This window comes from Pieris brassicae, chromosome 8 (genome assembly GCF_905147105.1).
Source record: "Pieris brassicae chromosome 8, ilPieBrab1.1, whole genome shotgun sequence".
NCBI classification, from domain to species: Eukaryota; Metazoa; Arthropoda; class Insecta; order Lepidoptera; family Pieridae; genus Pieris; species Pieris brassicae.
In genome coordinates this window covers 16,915,260-16,936,548 of record NC_059672.1, presented here as the reverse complement: position 1 = coordinate 16,936,548, position 21,289 = coordinate 16,915,260, and the positions used below count along the sequence as shown (strand labels likewise).

At 31.8% G+C, this 21,289-nt stretch overlaps 1 protein-coding gene across 2 annotated transcripts in view; it reads right to left on the bottom strand.

Moving 5' to 3' along the window:
* LOC123713660 (myosin-2) overlaps positions 1-21,289 on the bottom strand; it is an 85,108-nt gene that overhangs the window by 12,994 nt on the left and 50,825 nt on the right. For both annotated transcript variants that reach the window (XM_045667446.1, XM_045667447.1), the window contains 4 exons: positions 19,226-19,279; positions 7,209-7,277; positions 6,419-6,496; positions 3,359-3,508 (listed from right to left, as the gene is read on the bottom strand). In XM_045667446.1, the coding sequence (XP_045523402.1) occupies positions 3,359-3,508; positions 6,419-6,496; positions 7,209-7,277; positions 19,226-19,279 (351 nt within the window). The remainder of the gene's footprint in view (positions 1-3,358; positions 3,509-6,418; positions 6,497-7,208; positions 7,278-19,225; positions 19,280-21,289) is intronic.

Here is a 21,289-nt window from a genome sequence, read left to right as displayed (position 1 = left end):
CAAGTACATCAGATGTTTATTTCCTATATCAATGTCGATCGTCAGATCTTACTGAAGAAGATTGTGACTCAATCATTCCTTGAGAGCTTGTCAAATTAAATTTCAGCACTCAACTTTGAAAAATTCATAATGTAGTTCTAATAATACAAAAACAATGTGTAAAGATTTTCGCGTCAAAAACGATTAAAAAATTAGAAGTTTTCGCGCAATTACTCGAAACCGGTTAAAGTTAGATAAAAAAGTTCACATTTTGATGTGTATAACTTAAAATACATAAAAAGCTTTTGTTTGTTCGGTTAAAATTGACACAGGAAAGTTTTAGTTTCAGGGTTGAAAAAAATCGTAGGTAGTAAAAAGGTTGTAGTGGAGCAGAACAACATTAACAGTTAAAAAGCAATATAACCATGAGAACACTTAATACACTAACAAGATTGGAGTAAAATGACGTTGATTTAATATCGCAATCGGATAAAGAATGTATTCCTATGGAGATAAAAGACAACCTTGGAGCAAAATCCTTTCCATTCAATTGGAATCTCACATTCCAGTAATATAACCTCCGTTCTATTGTAAACATTTTCACACCTTTATGTACAGTCATAATTCTTATCACATTACCAATCTTGCATTGAATGTCGTGTACAACTATTCAGCGTTAAAAAAATGTCGAATGTCCTTAACATTGCCATATAACCCCGACGTGCGTAGTTCAACAACATAGCATTTTTAAGGCAGATTTGCCGCCCACTGAAGTAGTTCCCATTCAACTTAGGGTCCTTCAAGAAAGGGGCTTGAGCCTCCATAAATAAGATAACTCATTAATTTTAAAATCACCACGCTTTAGAAAAGTAGTTCTCGCGAGTACGAATACAATTTGGTGATATTATTTTATTGTTTAAATCTATTCAACTCTCTACTTATCATGTATCGGATTATTTAACGATTTTTACCAAACTTCCCGATCTAACGATGTCTGAAGTTGTATTTAAGTATATAAATATAAATTCCTGTATTATATGTGTATATAATTTACTGAATACCTTCAATGGACTTTGAACATCAATTATGTAATCATTAAATCATGCTAATAACATTATTGGAATATTTTGGTAATACAAAAAGTCATTCATACGAATAAGTACTGTACGACATGGAAGGCATATAGTAAGGCCAATTAAATAGACCTCACCTTTGACATCTGTCAGTCTTCATAGTGACCTGATTTAGGTAAACGTTCCGATATGGAGTTCAAACATGTGTAAATGTTTAAAGAATACTTTAATATTTGTATGGTAAGTTTAAGGAACAAAGAAGGACAAGTAAATACATAAAAAATTCCATTTTTTTTATTATATAAGCGATTTGTTAACGCTAGTAAAAAAGTTGTATTTATTATATAAATAATTCGATAGCATTAACAATTCCAACTATATGTACATTGTAAACAAAGTAACAGTACAAACGGCAAAAAGCGGTAAGAAAAATTGGAAGTCAATACGGCTCGGACAATTTGCAAGTCAATAGCGTTATGATCCATAAAAGGTTATGAATTCGTAACAGGAAACGTAGATGACGAATGGCTTTAATATTAGGTTTACATGCAGTGATTAAGGTATCGAAAATTAAAGAGAGTCTTACATCTAAAAGTCTACACAAATACTTTATTTTATTTCCTATTATTAGAGTAGCCTATTATCAAAGTCTACAGTAATGCTGAATATAAAGGATGGATCTAATATGCAAGGACATAGAAAAAAACGCGTTCAGTTGGTTTTGAAATCACAATTACTCTGGAAAACATTTTTAATTAAGTGATAAGAATTTCGGCGTTTCATAAAAACTACTATATATTATATATATAAAGAAATTAAGTATGTTGACGTTATAGAATAATTAATAGAACACATAATTAAAAGTAATAAAATGCGCAAATCGTTAATTATTTTAAACAGGATATGATATATAAGTATCTATTTGGTATTTAATTAAAGTAACAGGTTATTTTTGAAGTTATACTTCTATTGGCGCGTAACGGAAAAATTGTGATAGTATTTTTTACGATGCGCGCGCACACCGTCATAAAATAAAGTATAAATAAGAATTTTTTTTCTATTGTTAGTGTTTTTTTTCTACAAACGCAGTATAAGGCGAAAGATAAAAAAATTGAAAATATTTTATCTTGTTACGCCAAAGCAGTATAACTTCTAACGTGTGCACATAAGTACACACATGTCTTTTTTTACTATATTTTCGCTTAATTGATTAAACCTAATTAACTTTATTAATCAATTGATGTTGAATACAGTATTTATTTTAAAAATCCTTCAAATAAATTAAATAACGTTATCATTGCTTCTGTGTTTATTTTTCTCAACAGCGTATCACATAACAAATTCCTACTACTTCCTGCTTTTAAAAGGAAGTAAGTTATTCTTTGAAATAACGGTCTGACAACCGTATTTGTCTATGGACAAATTTCATAATCTTTATAAGTCCAGTAACCCCGTAGTGGTAGAAACTTTAACTTTTAAACCAACATACTTTTATTGTATTCTTTCCTCGGAATTCGATCCCAGGACTTTAAGGCGTGACTAAGCGGCAAGTCCTATTAAGATTATTACTTACTTACTGTGTTTACATTATCTGTGTGACTACAGTATGATGATCTAATATTAAATAATTCCTTTCCAGTAAAGTGAATAGTTTACTGTCTTTGTTGTAGTACTAGTCTATTCAAATTAGTTATGTTAAGTAATGCATTGCAATTTTACACAATCCAGTCGATAAATGATTACTCGGACAACATAGAGTGTTAATAACGCAATTTAAATACTTAAGTAATTACTCAAAGGCTAAATAAGTTGTGGTTTGATACGAAATATAGAAATAGTTTATGAAATGTAAATGGTAATCCATTTGGGTAAACTATGGGTTTGGGTTTGTAAACATATTTATATAAATAAAAAAATAATCCCAATATTAGTTATTAAACTGGAAGACGGCTGGAGAAATTTGGGTAATTGTATTAATTCTTTGATTTCGAAGGTTTTTATGAACAGAAAAATTGGAAAAATATTTAAAAAGTCGAAAAAAATTATTTAAAACTTAGGTATTTATTAGGTCTCTGGGTATCATAACAAAATATTTCGTATGTAGCTACTAAAAAGGTTGGCTTAGAAGTTTACGGGGGCAGCTAGTATCAAATAAATTTAAATTTAAATAAAAAACTAATAAAAATATAGCTGTATGATTATGACATTAATTACCTCATCCATATCCATCCCGTTCATTTCCACTTCACCCAAGTTCACTAGACACACTTAAAATTTACACTTAAATAAAGGTGTCACCACACTACCTTCTCGGGTTGTGCGTCTTCAAGCTCGAGCAGCCTGAATTCCATGAGCTCGATTTGATCGCGGGCGTCTCGTAGCGCATCTGCAAGTCGCGTGCACTCGCGCGCCGCGCTCGCCGCGCGCTCCGCCGAACTGCGGCACTGCCCGCATGACTGTAAGAGACAAAGCGTTAGGACGACCTTGGGATGTATGAAAGGGCTTTTGTGTTTGTAATAAGGTACAAATTCCCGTATTCAACGAAGAACATGAATTTGGATTTGTATGACAAAGACTATCGTATGCAATACAAATTTTCTGTTGGTAATATATTTCGAAGAAAGAACTTCATACGCTTTGAAAACATACATTACTGGAGTCGTTGTGTTAGTAGTACCTATTAATTTGCTTTGGTTAATCAACCGATAGAAAGAAGCTATAAAACCTTTTCGTCTCGTGTCAGCCTATTTATATCAAATTATACGTAAAACTCACGTCAAAATGTATTACTAAGTTGCATATAATGTGGACACCGCTTTCTAACACAGACCTATGTCTACATTGATTAGTTGCAACATAACCTGGTTTCACTAATGTGCTTGGTCACCCTACAAAACAATAGAGCAACGTGACGCAACTTCAGGCGCCTTTAACTTTAGTGACAAGATGTTTGTATTGCAAAATCGTGACATTTTACAAGCAGTGAACGATTCTCCCATGATAATTCAAGGCTATACTGAATTCCTTGTTAGTAATGTATGTGTAACGTCTTACTAAAGAGCCATCAATATTTTAAAAATTTCCCTAACTTTATAGATGACAATTTTTTTTATATATGAATTGTTTTGTATTAGGATGAATATCTGTAAACTAGAGTCAGTTAATTGTGATAAGTATCTATGGTCCTAAATATAACCTATACGTTTTTGACAGACAGAAGTCACACTTAGCGCTAACTTATTTAAAGTTTAGAGCAAGCCACACTATTCTTTATTCAAAAATACTTTCTCAACATATTAAAAAGAAACAAGAAACTCACCCTTTTCCCACTGCGCTAGTGTTCAAAAGATATTTTAACTAAACAAAATATCAGTACACGTTACGTTTATATGAGGTGACGTTGTTTAAAGTGTACACCTATAATCGCATTTTGTACCTATTTGTTGGCTTCTTGACGATATGAGATTAAAAAAGTATCGATTTATGTAGACAAAGCAACAAATGCTTAAGATCTGTCATGTTTATTGTCTATGGGTCGATCATATCCCCTGTGACACAGAGGGCCATTTCTGCATCTTCATTATTTAAATTGCTAGGAATCTAAATCCAGGACTCCCTGTTTATACGTACTGTGCGATAATAAAATGTGGTGTTCGGTTTTCAGTCTTCTATCTATATTAAAATATTTATTTTAAAGTATTTGAAAAAAACTATTTAATAATTCATTAACGTAAATCTTGTCCGGATTTCCCTATATTTTGCCGTCGTTTGAAGGACATTTTTTACTTAGATCACGTTTAATAAAGTTTCACAATGAAGATCTTAATAAATGAAAATATTCTCAAGCTTATATTCCAAATAGAAGTGATCAATTTAGGTTTGTTAATTAAAGGAGCCAAAAAACGAATCAAAATTAGTTTTCTTCAGCTTTGATTTTGTTCCCTTTGAGGTAGAGACTCTTTGTCCGTGGGGTTCAAGTTGCATGCTTAAAGTTTTAAGTTGGCGCCTGGATGATATTACCAGTGACTCGAGAGCTTGTCCTTTATTAACTATTAAGTATCGCAATACAGTGAGGAAATGCTGCCAGCGTTAAATGTACACTGCCACAAGGACCCAACAATTGTTTTAATTTTCAATTTTTTTTTATTATTAATTTATAACCCTCTACTCCCCTGCCATATTGTCCAGAGACTTTTTATACCACATTTTTTCCAAAAATAAAAACAATATACATTTAATTAATTCGACTAGTTCGCGAATGGCAGGCGTCGCGAAATACGCCCCGGCTGCATCGGTAATATTTTTATTTACAATATTCATGGGCGAGCCGGCGCAATTCCTCGCGAAACCCGCTCTTTCGGTTTTGTTTGCCTCCTTTAAATATTTAATATTTTTTTCGCAGAACCGTATATTTGAAAATACTGTATATTTGTGTATTTAAATAACCAGTCATTAAAAAACAGTTGGTTGTAACTTGTATAATATTTAACCGTAAAATCAATCTTTAACGATAATTAAGTGTAATTGGCTGGTTGCAATCGCCAATATTCTAATTAGATAAGATATATGCAATCTAATTTGCTTATTGAAGTGTGGAAATTACCTAATATTCGTTAAATCTTGCATAAATATAAATGTATTATTTCAGGCATTTCATTATGTTCTATTTAGATAAAACTCTAACGCGAGTTATGTAACCTTACATTAGTTAAGTTATATATTTCAGTAAGTAATTAGAAGCGCAAATAAAATGTTAGTCCATGCACAACGTGGATGGACTAACATTTTGTTGTGGAACGCCTTATAAATTGTAATACAATAAAATGTTATTACATTTTATTGTATTGCAATTTATAAGGTAACAATACTATTGTATTGTTTCCGATAATGTCCAAAGAGGTCGACTTCACTTGTATTGAAGTGTTAGATTTATTAGCCTTAGATGAGCCAAATTAGTTTTTGTTATCGATATATACGATTTTTTTTTCACGTTTTAAACCAATAGAGTAACTTGTTACCCAGCTCCATAGAAAATACCGCCACCGAACATTCGTGTATACGATAAATTTTTAACACTGAGTCACAGTTTACTATAAAGCAAAGTACGTACATATCTCTCAGGATACGTACGATGTAAAGAAGAGACTCAATAGAAGATAAGTAGTTTGTAAAATTCTTGACTCGATCTAATATCTATATTAAAATGAGACAATACCTCTATTTTGGTATGTAAGGAATAAACTGAAAAGCTTCTTCAATATTTATTTTACGGATTGCATCGCGACAGGCCTTTTAGTGTTCCTTTAAATCGTTCATGGCTTTCTTGTGTATAATAAAGTAAACAAATATTTTTAGCTTATACGTACCCACATGTCGTTGAGCGGTTGCGGTGAGAGGGAGGCTGGCGCGGAAGACACCGCTGAATCGCCGTCAGACGGGGCCTCCTGGAAATTATATATAATGTAACTTCAGCTATAAAAAACAATTTTAACCATCTCGAATTGTATATAATTTTGTAAATCCATTATGTAGCAATGGAGGAGGAAAAGTGGCCAAGAATCTGAGAAGGTAATAAGGAAGGCCAGACTAGGGCATTTGCCACGTTCTTCTGGTTTTTCTGTCCTACTGTCCTCGGTCTTCTCTGCCGATCAGATAGGATGTCTACTTATTCAAATTTAATGACGTTGTAATAAGTGATACTTTTGTCTTATGTTCCATAATAAACATATTTTATTTTATAATCAATATTCAATATTTTGGAAGTGCATGTAATTGTATCCTGAATCCTGTGCAAGTCACAGACGACATATTTCGTCTGTGACTTGCACAGGATTCAGGATATATATATAATAGGATATATATAATAGGGAGTATAGGACCAAAGGATATATTTAATAAGTCAGAAGTCTAGACTTTGGGATTATGAAATACAAATAATGTGTAGAAATCTTTGTATATTCAATATTTCAGATGTGTTCAGAATGTTTCGTGTAATTAAAAAAATATCAACAAATTATTCAATTTTTTCATTGTGTTTGAAAATTTCTGACTAGTTGACAATATACATCTATACAACTTAATACCAATAAATAATATAGGAAAATGTCAATAAACAATAAAAGGCGCATATTTTGTCCAGAGAAATAACAAACTTACCCGATAAAACGTTTCTTTCCTATGCTGTATGTCGGTTTTCAGGTCTTCTCGATTTGTCTTTTCTTTTCCCTGTAACAATACATAGTTTGTCAAGTACTTAAGTTAGATTTATAAAAAAGTTAATACATTTTTAACGATAATATTTGATAGTGTTAGAATACAGCATTTTTATCATAAAATGTTCTCAACTCGTTATTTCCGTTGCTGGAACTAAATGTCAGACGAAGTAATTATTTTTAAGCAAAGTATTTCTAAACCTATTCTTAGTCTTAAGACTCAAAATTTAAATGGCGCCAAACAATGTTACAATGGACGCGGCTACAGACAATAACAATATATTGGAATATGCCATAAGATGGCGTGCCTTGTGCGCAGATAAATAATTCTTACATTCGAATTTTCTTAATACTAGAATAGCATTTTTTAATTTAGTTTCTAAACTTTATACGTTTGATCTAATTTCTATATATAAGGTGTAAAAATTAATAAAAATAATATAATAATGAAGTAATTGTAATTTTAAGGTCACTAGCGTCACCTATGGCCGATATAGCTAAAACTTATTGCGTGAGTAATTTACTTACTTTTATTAGTTCGTTGCCATATCAAAAGATTGAGCACTATAGTTATAGATGGCGCTTTTCACAAATTCTGACAACAGAATATCTCTTTTGATTTAGAGTTAGACTACACACCTAACACATTTTTTATTACAAAAAATAGTTTATAAAAAGTTTTAGATATTTTACTAAATCAATATTTACGATCAAGTAATTTTTGATCGACTTTGAAAAGCCTAAAGAAGATTTTATAATTCGATAAGTAAACAATTTTTGTATTTGTAAATAAAGTTCTACGCGTAATTCCATTATATTTTCTCTTACTTTTAATAGCATTTTTGAGTCATATATTCTGTTTATTAAAAGAAATAAATAATTACTAACGTATTATGCATTTGTGAACATAAACTAGATTTTAGTTAAAAATTATCTATCAACATACTTTCAAGAAATGAACGGCACTCCGTAGAATACGGACAGTATACCTTTTAAACAACTTATTACATCAAGTTTAAACTAGTTAAATGAATAACAGTTACATGCAAGTGCTAATACTATTTCAAACAAGTCCAGTACAACTTTGTTGGCCTGTCAGCTATGCATAAGGAGAGCCTTCCTAATTATGGCAATCACCATAATACTTAAATGTTAAAAGGCCTGAAAGATAACGAGTTGAAAAATTAATGGACGCATTAAAATATAGGTCAAGCTTTCTTCACGAAATGTACCTATACAGTCGAATCATGCGTCATTTCAACATAGATTAGACCAACAAGTTTATTTGTAAAGTGTATTTAAATGTAGTAAATAAGGAAAAAACTACAGTACGTTTTCGTTAATCTGTTTTAATTCGTATTAGATTAGTAGTAAACAGAATGACGTTGGTGAAGTTTTCTGAAACTAATGAATATTAAAGACGGTAGCCATACAAAACGTAATAATAACTTCTACTATTTTAATTGCAGGTTGGTTAAGATCATATACTATCTAAGGGCGTAACATAAATAAATTCCGTTATAGAACCTTCTAATAAATAAATAAACGGGGAGATTTTAACAGTCCCTAGTACTGGGAGGGGTACAAAAATAAAGTCTTAAACTTTTGATTTATACACATCAATCAGAAATATATGTACACGGGCTTCTTAGTGTCGTAGAAACAGACATCAAAATAGTGAGATAATCGTGGCTCTATGAATATGAATGTATTGTAAAGTATGTTGATGCCTTTTGACCCAACCTACATCGTGAGAAAGCTCGTGGGCGGGACACCTGAAGCGACTTTTATTGCTTTATGTTTATTTATCGATTCTTAACAACTTAAATATTTCCGAACTTCTTCCGGTACATTATTTTCTTAAGCTTTATGCTATATACATTTAACATTTCAAAAAAATCCGCTTTCATAAGAACAATATAATATCAATTAGATATTATATCGTATTATCTGACCTAAACTTTTAAACATGTTTATTAATGTACTAGCGGACCGGGCAGACGTTATGTACAACCGTAAATACATAAAAAAGTGTATTAATTAAATAAGGTTAAAAATAACTTTAAAATAATGATGTCGGGCAAAGTCAAAGCTTTAATGACAGTGTATTTCCAGTCTTGTCACGTACGGCTCAGCCTTTAAGGTAAGCATGCGATCCAGACAGTGGCAATGGAATTCCTATTGGTTTAATACTTGTCATTTTGTCTGATGCCTCTCTAAATATATCTCATCGCACGTGTTCAGCTATTTTAGGAAAAACAGAGCTTCTTAGAACGTCATACTCTTATACTTTGTCTCTGTATTACAAGAGATTTTCCTATGTTATTTATGAATACAAATAAAATTGTGAGAGTAATCACGAATGTAAGGTCGTGAAAATATTTTTACGAATGCCTTGTGTAAATAAAACATAGAATGAGGTATACTTATAATCGCTACCGCAGCAGAAAAGGATTGCAATTTGTTATTCAAGGGGTGGGCAAGAATAACAATGATATACAACAACTTATAAGGCGTATAAAAATATGCACATTTTTGGGGGTAGCCCAACTAACAAACCAACAAACTAAATATAAATTTAATCATAAAACCCGTAAACCCCAACTGGGGCTCGAGACAGACGCATTTATATAACAGTTCCACTTATTGTTTTTTATGTTGAAACAATTATTTTTTGCTGCAAAAAGAACCAAGAAGTAAACGTTCCAGCGCTAAACCGATGATGCGGCTTATTCATTAAATGCGCATTTATTTAGACCACATAAGTAGCAGGTCTTACTGGGCCGATATTGCATAATGTTTGCGTCGTTTAATGACCAGAGAATCAGTACAACGATGCAGTTGTGAAAGTTGATTGACCCTGCACGAAGATGTCTTTAAATTACTAAAATCTGTCCACGTCTGTATGCCTTTCAGAAATCCATTATTAGCATTTTCGTCTACAAACTCGTGTTAACCTTTTAAAAAGATGTAAAGGCCAATATAACGCAAACGCAAAATAGAATATAAATTTGAACAACTCTGCAGCAAAATGACCGTACCTAAAATATGTAATGTAAATTTCAGACACATCTTGAATGTGCGTATCTGATCAGTGACTACTCTACAGAGAAGATGCGTAGAGTAAAAGACTTTAGACGCAGGCTGACCTCCTAGATTACTTACGCATTGTAGTCATAAATTTCCTATTGGTTTGACTTAGCACTTAGAATTAGTATTTCGTCTACAAACTCGTGGTGTTGGCCTTTTAAAAAGATGTAAAGGCCAATATAACGCAAACGCAAAATAGAATATAAATTTGAACAACTCTGCAGCAAAATGACCGTACCTAAAATATGTAATGTAAATTTCAGACACATCTTGAATGTGCGTATCTGATCAGTTACTACTCTACAGATAAGATGCGTAGAGTAAAAGACTTTAGACGCAGGCTGACCTCCTAGATTATTTACGCATTGTAGTCATAAATTTCCTATTGGTTTGACTTAGCACTTAGAATTAGAATTTGATAGCTCAAATGGCTAGGCCTTGTTATTTTGAAATAATTCTACCAGCGATTTTCCCTTTCTGTTAAATCAGCTGCAGTGCAGTCAAGCGCCGAAACCGATTAATTACAAAATCTAAATTTAAATACATTTTGCAATTTGGTTAATTAACTCTCTTAGCAAAACCATTGAAATCAAAAGACAACTTTATGTTAAACAGAACAATTTTCACATACTGATTCCGACTCAAATGTAATCGGAGAAATTAGGGCGTCTAAAAGTGAAGGGCTGACGCCAAAGGGTCAAAGGTCCTAGCGCTGAATTGGAATAGTCTGGCAAATGTTATGTTGCAATCTAACACCATACTCACCTTGGAGATTTTAATCTATTTTGAGTGACATATAAACACGTCGTTAGGTATCAATTTGTATGATTACCATGCAGTTGTTATTAACGCAGTAATAATTTCATCAAAGTAATTAATTATTTGTGTCTACTTTCTTACTATCCATATAATTGTAATTAGATTGTTCGAATAAACGAGCGTTAAATATGTTTTAAATTTCTGAATGTTAATCTGAAAATTTATTATTTATCTATTAACATATAACTACCCTAACAGCTAATAATGCATTACTTGTGTAACATAATTACCGTAGCATAGGATATTTAAAGTTTTTGAGAATTCGCTCTGAGAACATATAACAAAATGGATAATTTCGGAAACAGTATTAAGTAGACGCCTTTGTTAAGGCTTGGCACCACAAATTCATACTGCCCCTAGGGACTGCAAAAAACCTACGTTTCCGCCGTTTCAAATAGTCGTTTAGTACAAATAAACTGAGTTCTTGCAGAACACTGATTACTAATTACTCGAAAAACTTTAACAACGTAGCAGGCAAGCTTAACACAAACAACGATAGGAACATTAAAGGATAAAAATTATACAATTTGCCTGCTATTATTTTTAAAAAATAAGATCCTAACCTCTTCTATTATAAATAGGGTAATACCTAATAAGTTATCGCAATCGATTATGCATTGTAACAGGTTTATCGTGACTGCATTTGTTACATGTCGGGGTTGTTATTGTACTGGGATATAATTTATGGTTTGTAAAACAATTGTAGAATGTTCTGACACAAATAATATAAGAATAGGTTGTAATATTTAAATTAAAAGACCAGCATTTGTTACATGGTGAAAAAAGCTAATGAAAATAAGCTTTTGACAAGGTTAAGCATGACCCTCTCTCTCAAAAACATCGTGAGGAAACCGAAACGTCTTAGACCCAGAAAGTCGGCGTGTGCCAGGCACAGGAGGCCGACCACCTACTTGCCTGTTAGATTGAATAATGATCATGAAACGGATTCGAAAATCCGGGGCCCAGACCTTAAAAAGGTTGTAGCGCCACTGATTTATAATAAAAGCTACCCCCACCGCCGCTCCAGTTTTTATTAGCATCCGAAACCAATTCGCTTTAATAACATAGCTATTAAACGTTTAATAAATTACCGATCGATTAATACACGTTCATAAATCTCAACACGCTTCCTAAACTACCTTGTGGGAACTGGGGCAGTGAACGAGAGCGATATTGTTACTTGTTATTTGCAAGGACAATTTTAGACAAGCAAGAGGTGCAATCAATGGCTTAGATGCTAGAAAGGATTAAATTAATGTTATTAAAGTTTGTTGTATGTATTTATTAATATACTTCCATTATTACGTGTTATGGTCTTCTATTACAATTGAAAAATATCTTATTATATAAATACCTTAAAGTTCACGTAAAGTGTGAAGCCATATTTTGTTGATAATTTTTGTTATATATAAGGTGATCAGACATATGTGCCTTTCCATTTAATACTGGGAACCGTCAGCAATTCTATAGAGATGTCGCAGCCAACTACTTTAATTAGCCGTTCAATTAAAAGCCCAGCCGTTTAACTTAACGGCGCCGTCTAACGGCCTGAAAGATATTGCCGTAGCGATTGTTACAACATTTAATAAACTGTTGCTGGCTGGCTGATGCTTAGGCCATTCGTATCACGTCGTCATTATTTGGCATAAATAAAAAACATGAAACAAGACATTAAATAATATTACTTTTAAAATTATAATGCTTAAGCCAATTTCAAATTATTATTATCACTACACTCAATTGTACTTGTTGTTTTTTATGAAACTTTGGAAAACACTATCTAAGCTGTGGTTTGCCGACGCCATATTGACAGTTAGAAGAATTTCGTTTCGGGTTTGACAGTGGCAGAAACTGGATCTAAATTTAAATTACCAGTCAACAGCCTACGCAAGTAATGAAACGTCATCGATCTAAGTCATTTGCCTAGCTGTTTGATCAACTGGCTGACTATCTTTCAGGGCGCACGTTGAACGGCGCCGTTTAGTTAAACAGCTTGGCTGTTAATTGAACAGCTAATTAAGCTAGTTAGCTGCGACAGAGACGCTGAATCGTTTTAGACACGTTGCAGTGCCAAATATTTAGTAATATTCTTTTCGTGTGCTTTTCAATATTTCTACCTCATTGCTATTTATATACTACAACTTATTCGTTACAAAAAAATCCCTCGGGAACTGTGTGCTGCGATAATAAGGGCTACTCGATTGTGGGAGGAAGTTACATGGATCTGGTTAGCGTTGCGCCTTATTAAATTCTCATGTCATTTTCACTCATGTATATAATGTTTAATAAACTTTATTTATCGCTACAAAACAAATTATTTTTACATGAGAAACTTAATACCAGATAAACGTCGCCATCAGCCGTCCTAATTTGAGTCTACAAGGCTCATTATGATCTTTAATGCCCTTTTGAATTGGTTAAACGCGCTAATATTGCGAATTTTAGACGGTAATTGTTTAAATAATTGCACACCCTTATACTTAATCTTAATAATAATAATAAAAGCCTTTATTGCTGCAGTTTTATACTAGTACATACGAAACGTGATATACTTAAAAAAATACTAATAATAACGGCAAGCAGGTTGGTTTTTGTTAAACAGCTTGTCCTTGGACATAGGCCTCCTCTAAGGGCTTCCACTCTCCTCTGGTTCTAGCTTTACGCATCGACATAGCATCCACACTTCACACATCATATTTTTATTTTTCTTTATTATATTATTATTTTTGGTTATTTATACTTAATAGATTTCTTCAAATAATTTGTACGTGGCTTCAGCAAGATAAGCAAACTCGCTCGGTGGGTATTGTGACTTTTTTATGATAAGCTACTATAAAGAGAGTTATTTTTTTATATATATAATTTTGGTTTCTTGGTAGATTTTGTAAGTCTGTGTTAAAAAAAAATATTATTTTTAACATATTAGTATTTGAGTGTCCTTATTTTAAATTAAGTGATGTTTGAGATCAAAAATAACATAACGTCTGGCCGATTTTCCGGGAATCACCTTTTACCGCAATTATTGTATTACAGAATTATTACATACAACGCTATAATACGATGCAAATAATTCGTAATCCATTTGTCATTTCTATTCACGTTTCATTACTAAACAATAAATAGTGAAAGTATACTAACAAATTGATGAAATTTGATTATATTCCAATCATGTAGTACTTTCGTTGCCAAGATGAGAATGTAGGTCTTACACGACACGAATAAGAATAACCTTAAATTGGCTTTTAACGTTCATTACAGGGCATCACGTTGCTAATGAGATATTTTGAAATTTATATGTTAATATTATGAAACATATTAGCTTACTTTAATTGTTATTATTTATATAGAACAAACTGGCAGAAGGCTCAGCTGATGATAAGAGATACAGCCGCCCATGGACACTCCCAATGCCAAATGGCTCGCGAGTGTGTTGCCGGCCTTTTTAGAATTGGTACGCTCTTCATTGAAAGAACCTAAGTGGAATTGGTTCGCAAAGACTTCGGTGGGCAGCTGGTTCTACATAGTAGTGGTACGCCGCAAATACTGCCTTAAATGCTCAGATGTGGAACGACGGACGTCGAGGTGTAACGCGTGGAAATTCGCATAGTGCCTCGACGTCCAATGATGAAAATCATCTGCTGATAGTAACCGAACCACTGCTCTGAAAATTCTCCGTGTTATAGAAACCCTACATCTATGCAACGTCAAGGGATCAAGCTGCTTCGAAAGTCATTGGACACATCATCACGTGGCCTAAAAATCCAGTGCGAATTTTCTACTAACAAACAATAAGAAAGTACATATTAGTATTGTCTTTGGTTAACATAACCTTTACAGATTGAAAGAAAACAATTTTTTAACCGGATTAAAGCTGAAGGATAAACTTATAATTTTAAACAGTCACCGTGACCACGCACGCTGTAAAGCACGCGAAGTGTCGGAAAAATTTAAATTTAAAATTATGTAAATAATATGTTTTTAATGTAATTATAATAATACAAATAGCATTAATCCGGTTAAAAAATTGTTTTCTTTCAAGTACATATTCAATAACAATTATTTGTACACATATTCTATATTATAAATTTTTTAATCATAAGGAATATATGTGCCCTAAAACACGAAAGATAAGATTTCATTTATTTATTTGCTGGTTTGAGTTTGTTTACGCAAGCGAAAATAGAAATGAATGTAGTTCAATAATTACTTTTACATTTATATTTCAACTTATCACTGATAAACGAGATAAAGAAAGTTGTCGGAGCGAAATGAGAATCAATTGCAGTTTCTTCTTCATTCACCTTATATCACTGGTATACTAAAAGTAAAGATAGTTAATTTCAGGCGCAAGCTCAGTTCTTCTGTAATCTAATGATATAACTTATAAACCCAAGTTGAAGAGAGTAACAAATCAAGAGACTTTAAATGTTAGATTGAAAGGTCAGATTCATACTTCTTAAATAAATAAATCGATTGGATTGATCATAGATATTGATCAGCACTTGATTAGCGAAAGTCTCTAGAAAGCAAAGGGTCATCGCGATACAGATGAAATCATATTTTTAAATACTGCCCTACATTTTACGGTTATTCTATTTAAAAATCTCCTCTGAATTTAGAAGGCATAGACATATTTGGGTATAAATTATTTGCATTAATTAAATCTTTTATTTATGAACGTCAAAAACAGAAATGTATATGAAAAGTTTCTAATTTTACATTTACTGCCAGTTCAATCAAGTGCGTAGAACGGAAGAGAAGAACTGGCAATAAACTCTCCGCCACTCTTTTTAATCGCCAAGTTTTTTTGTAAATTAAAGCCATAGAATATAAAAAGCAATATAAAGCGTGGTATAAAATATTTATAGATAAACATTTTTTCCATATTTTGCATTCAAGTAAGTTACAATTTCCTTAAAATAACCGCATTATAGTGTTACCAAATAAATAACAGGTACTATAAATCAAAATCGAAAAAGTATGCAAGTATACACTTATTTATATTACGTCTTTGGTGTCTTTGTGTCTTTATAATCCCCGTCGGCATATTACTTTACAAAACCACTTTAAGTCCCGAAACTCGATCTCTGTATTTTTGGAATCCTTATAATGTTGCGAGATTTATTAAAATACCACAAAAGCTTGCACGTGGGAATTTTAAGCTTCCGTTCGTGATTGATTTTTTACAAATTTTGATGACATGATTCAAACTCCTTGGTAGATACTGATAATTAGGCGGGAAATAATTATAAGCAAATATTTTATTGATTAATCAATTTCCAATTTTTTAACATTCTTTTTTATTGTTGTTAATCTGCTCGAGAAATTATTCATACATTTTTACAATTACGAAGTAGTAGATACAATATATGTTTTTGAGATACGAAAGTCACGCTTAGTGCTAAGTCTTGACTGTGAATCTAAAAAAAAGGATTAAAAGACAGAATATTTTATAATTATCCAAAAATCTAAATTTAAAGTCTCCTTGTACGTTTCGCGTGATATACAAGTTGGCTGCGTCCATCCGAAAACGTATTTTTCTACTAAGAACTTAAAATATTTTACGCGTTCCAGTTTACATAAAACACAATCAAACAATGTTTTCTAATAATTTATGTAAAGCGTTTGTCATTTTTTACCTTATATAACAGTCCCATAAATATTATTAACAAAAGCAAAACTTTTACATTTATGTAACGATGACAAGCAGAAATACGGAGCGTTAAACCAATCATTTCTCATCCTGTGTACGCATCATCCGTAACACATTAACAAAAAAAGGTTTTAAACTTAGCTGATTACCTTCATACTAAAGGTTTTGCGAAACAAACACACATTTAATGAGTGGTACAGAGTCATCTTCCATTTGAGTGCATTTCTGACAGTGATTATTCTTTGAAAGCATTTTTAAACATAATTAATTATGCACAAAACTTTCTTTAATATCAAAAACTACTACAAACTTAGTATTTACCCACTGTTCCATTTATTTATTACATATCTCAAAAATTTATTGAACCATAAGGTACTTATATTATATAACTTTATCAATAGTAAATAACGTAATATAAAGAACTAAATCTATGATTATACATGTATCCGCATGATACAACAATATTTTTCAATGTCGGCCGATATGAGCTTTCGGAACTTGCAAGCTTTTTATCAGTCTTTTAAGTTTACCGTTTCCGCGACACTTGAAAGCCGGTTTGATGGATGACTTGACGTCATTTTCAACAGGTTCCGAAAGTAGGTGAAATTTTATATCACAGGTATTTTCGGTATTTCCGATTTTAGCTCCGTAGCTAGTACTTTTACGAATTTTCTATAAAATCTTAACAAAAGGATGCCAATTGGAAGATTTGCAGAATAGTCAATCAGTGCCAACACTCTTTCAAACAGTGAGCCTACATAAATATCATCAAAGGCGCTGTAATATTATTCACTCTCACTTCGAAACAAGCATTTTATATGAGCGTTAAATATACTGTTAATATAATATAGATAATACTCCTATAACAAAGAAGTATAGTGAAAAATAACAGCGCTTTCGCCTCTAACATTTTCACACAGTAAACAATAGACAAATACAAGGCGATCTCGATATTTTGAGCAAATACTTTTAACTTCTTTCTTTTAGAAGAATGACTTGTAGCAACTATAACGCCTTTTACCTATAGAGGTGTCATAGTAATGCCGAATGGAAATATGTAACTATCCGAAGCATCAGTTACACTTGTGAAAATGTATGAATTTATGCAGCTGCGAAAATTGATCGATAGAGGTAGCATTTATTACACCTAGATGTCGCATAGTTGTGAGATTAGAAACCTGTAAAAACCAGCCAATACTTTGTGAAGTATAAGTACGTGTACTTAATTATGTAATTCGGGAACTACTTTAGTTATCGAAACCAACTAGAATTTAAGGCATTATGTGAAATAAGTATAATGTTTCCTTCAAATAGTAGTAAATGTCCGTCCGTCCCGATTCGCTTAGCTCCTTCTTTATCTTCCTTTACATTTCTTCTTTACAAACATTACCTGTCCACATCGTATCCCTAACTTTCTTACTAACTACTAACTGACGTGAGACTTATCTTAAATTATCGTGATTTATGTGTCTTTTTACTCTTTAATGTATCTTTAATATTTTATTCCTGTTTAGTTTTTGTTTTAATAACTGTGTATTACATGTATTTTTGCCTATCTTATTTAATACATTTCTTCTTTCTTTACTCACAGTGGTTGCCTGGAAGAGATCGCTCGTAAGCGATAAGGGCGCCAGTTGCACTCCTTTTGATTTAATTATGTTAATTTTTATTTTTATTTTGTAGTGTAACGAAGTGTAAATAAATAAATAAATGGGAAAATATGGTTAAGTATTAATATTTTATATATATTCCTTCCTTGTACTACATACTTCTATATATTTTAAAAGATAGACAAAATCCAGGGAGGATTTTGTCATATATTATTTAGTCTATCCCCTACCTAGTTTAGGGTAAAAGCATTTATTTACTTAAGTTTCACGCGATATAAAAATAAAGCCTTGGAAAAGATAATTATTTTTTTCTCTACATAACGTTAACGAAACCGCGGTAGCCACTTACATAACGAATAAAAACCATAATAATTGAAAGTAAATAATTATACCTTCTGCTTCAAAATTAAACCGTTGGACGTAATACAATTTTTTGCTCGTTGCTCTTTGAGCAGATGATTGAAATTATTTTTAAATGGCAGCTGTTACGTGCTAGGAGAATTGACACCTGTCAGTTTATATGTCAAATGGCAAAAAATATACCGTTTCAATTACTATCTACTACCGATGTTAAATGCGTTTAATGAGTTTAATTTTCTATCACGCAGTGTCTGTTATGGTAGTTGTTTTCTATTTAACTTCGCAATTCAAATTATTTTGAGACAAAAATAAACTTAATTTACAAAGGTTTAAAAATGTTTTTTGGCTAATATTTGGACCCTATACAATTTTAAAACACCATACTTACAAATATTAAAATTACTTATGTGCTCTATATTATATATTTACCTGATCACCACGTTTTCTTATATATTCTGAGGCACCGCACTCCATCCTCTGGGACTGTAACAATAAAATAATTATAGAGTCACAAATAAGGTTAAATACCATTACTAACTAATAACAACTGTAAATAAAAGAATAACTCTAAAATACAGTCGATAAATATTGAAAAAAGTAAGTTTATTAGAAAATATATATTACTTGTAAAGCGGATAAGTAATCTACAGTACAGTTAGCAAAAACTCTCGGCTAGATCAAAAGTGAAACAGGAAGGTGCGATAATGACTCTACCTCATCCGCCATTTTGTATTCCGCACCGGAGATGATCCTTATTATGTTCTTCTATAATTTGTAGAGGAAAGAGTTATTTACATACTACATCTTTTCTATCATTGCTGTAAGTAATCAATAAAAAATATACAAATTTTGATTTAAGCATAATATATGTTAAAAGAAAATCACGTTCGTGACGTCGAATTTACCGATGTCCAGGTAAGAGCCGATAGTCAGATGTCGAGAGCTTAATGATGATACATTATGCTCATCCATAATGGCATTCCTACAATTGTGAAGGTGAAAACATGAAATATGATCAAAAGATATTTCTGTGTAAACGCGTATTAAATGTATTGGAATGAGAAAGTACAATTTTATTCGCGTTCAATTATGCTAGATTACTTTAATTCGTACTTTTGTAATGCAGGCTTCATAATTAGACAGTTACTAAGGTTATTTGCCAAACCCTAGTAATTATTAAAGCTTTTGTTACTAAACCAAAGCAAAGGTCTTGCGACCGTTACGGATAACGAAACCCTAACTAACAGTTTAATAACAAAATCGTCGTGGTTCTTTTTCATAAACATTTTTTAAAATGTGTATCATGCTTGCTTTATTGTACTAAAGTGATTATTAAGGAGTCCTTATCGCATACATTTAAGGCAGAGAAGTGCTGTACTATATATACTTTTTCTTCCATTATTTTATTTTCAAGCAATCAATAAATGTTTTATTAATCATGACTTAATTTGGATTTTGAATGATTTTTATTTCATAAAACTTGAATGAACGATTGTACCTTTTCAACTAAAAGTGTTTATAATTTTATGTCGAAAAACAACTTGCCGAAATCCAAAACAAAAGCTGCAGGCTCGTAATAACTGAAGTATTCATTTGTCTTTTTCTGTCAATTGTACTGTGATAGAGAGATCGGTCCTTTAATTAACTAAGCGGAATACGTTAGCTAAGAACCTTCTATGTTCTGAGAAATTTAGAGTACGTACAATTAAAAAAAAACCCTGGCATCATATTTAATTCTCCGTACGGATAAAGGGACTCGGTTTTTTTAATAATTTACTAAGAGTTTTCCTTAAAATTTTGCTGCCCAAGGATGGACCAGGTTATGGAGAGATAACGTGACCTACATAAAATCATTGTAAATGATGACATATGACAATGACACACACCTGTAATGGATAGGGAAATAACAAATTGTATTATGAATCATTGCTTAAGAATAAATGTCATCTGTTCATAGACAAATGATGGCTAGTAAAAGTATGTTCACTATTATTATTTTAAGAAAAGACGTATATTTGTTTAAAGCAGATACACATATATAAATTTAAAAGAAATACAAACACAACATCACTGATTTTCAGTGGTCCGATCCTCTCTCATTTGAATTGTTAAGCTTCTATAAAAGATTTACTATATTTTAGCCATTTTCTTAGCGTAGAAACGGAAAATCTTTAAACCAGATCTAAACATGGCGGAAAGGGATTTAGTATTATACTCATTAAGCATATAAACCCTCCCAAACACAGACAATTAAACCCCTTTAAAATGTAATGTATTAAATACCTTTAAATTTGCGTAAGGTTCCTACAAGCACTCTAGCAAGTGAATAGAAATTAATCAACGTAAAGTAAATATTATGACAATTGACTAATAAATTCTTTAAAAAAATATGACCTACTCTGTGCTAAAAAGTATTAAAAAAACAATGATGTTTGTATGGCCTTGTATTACCGAGAGATATATTAGCCTATTTTTAATCTATTTATATACGTT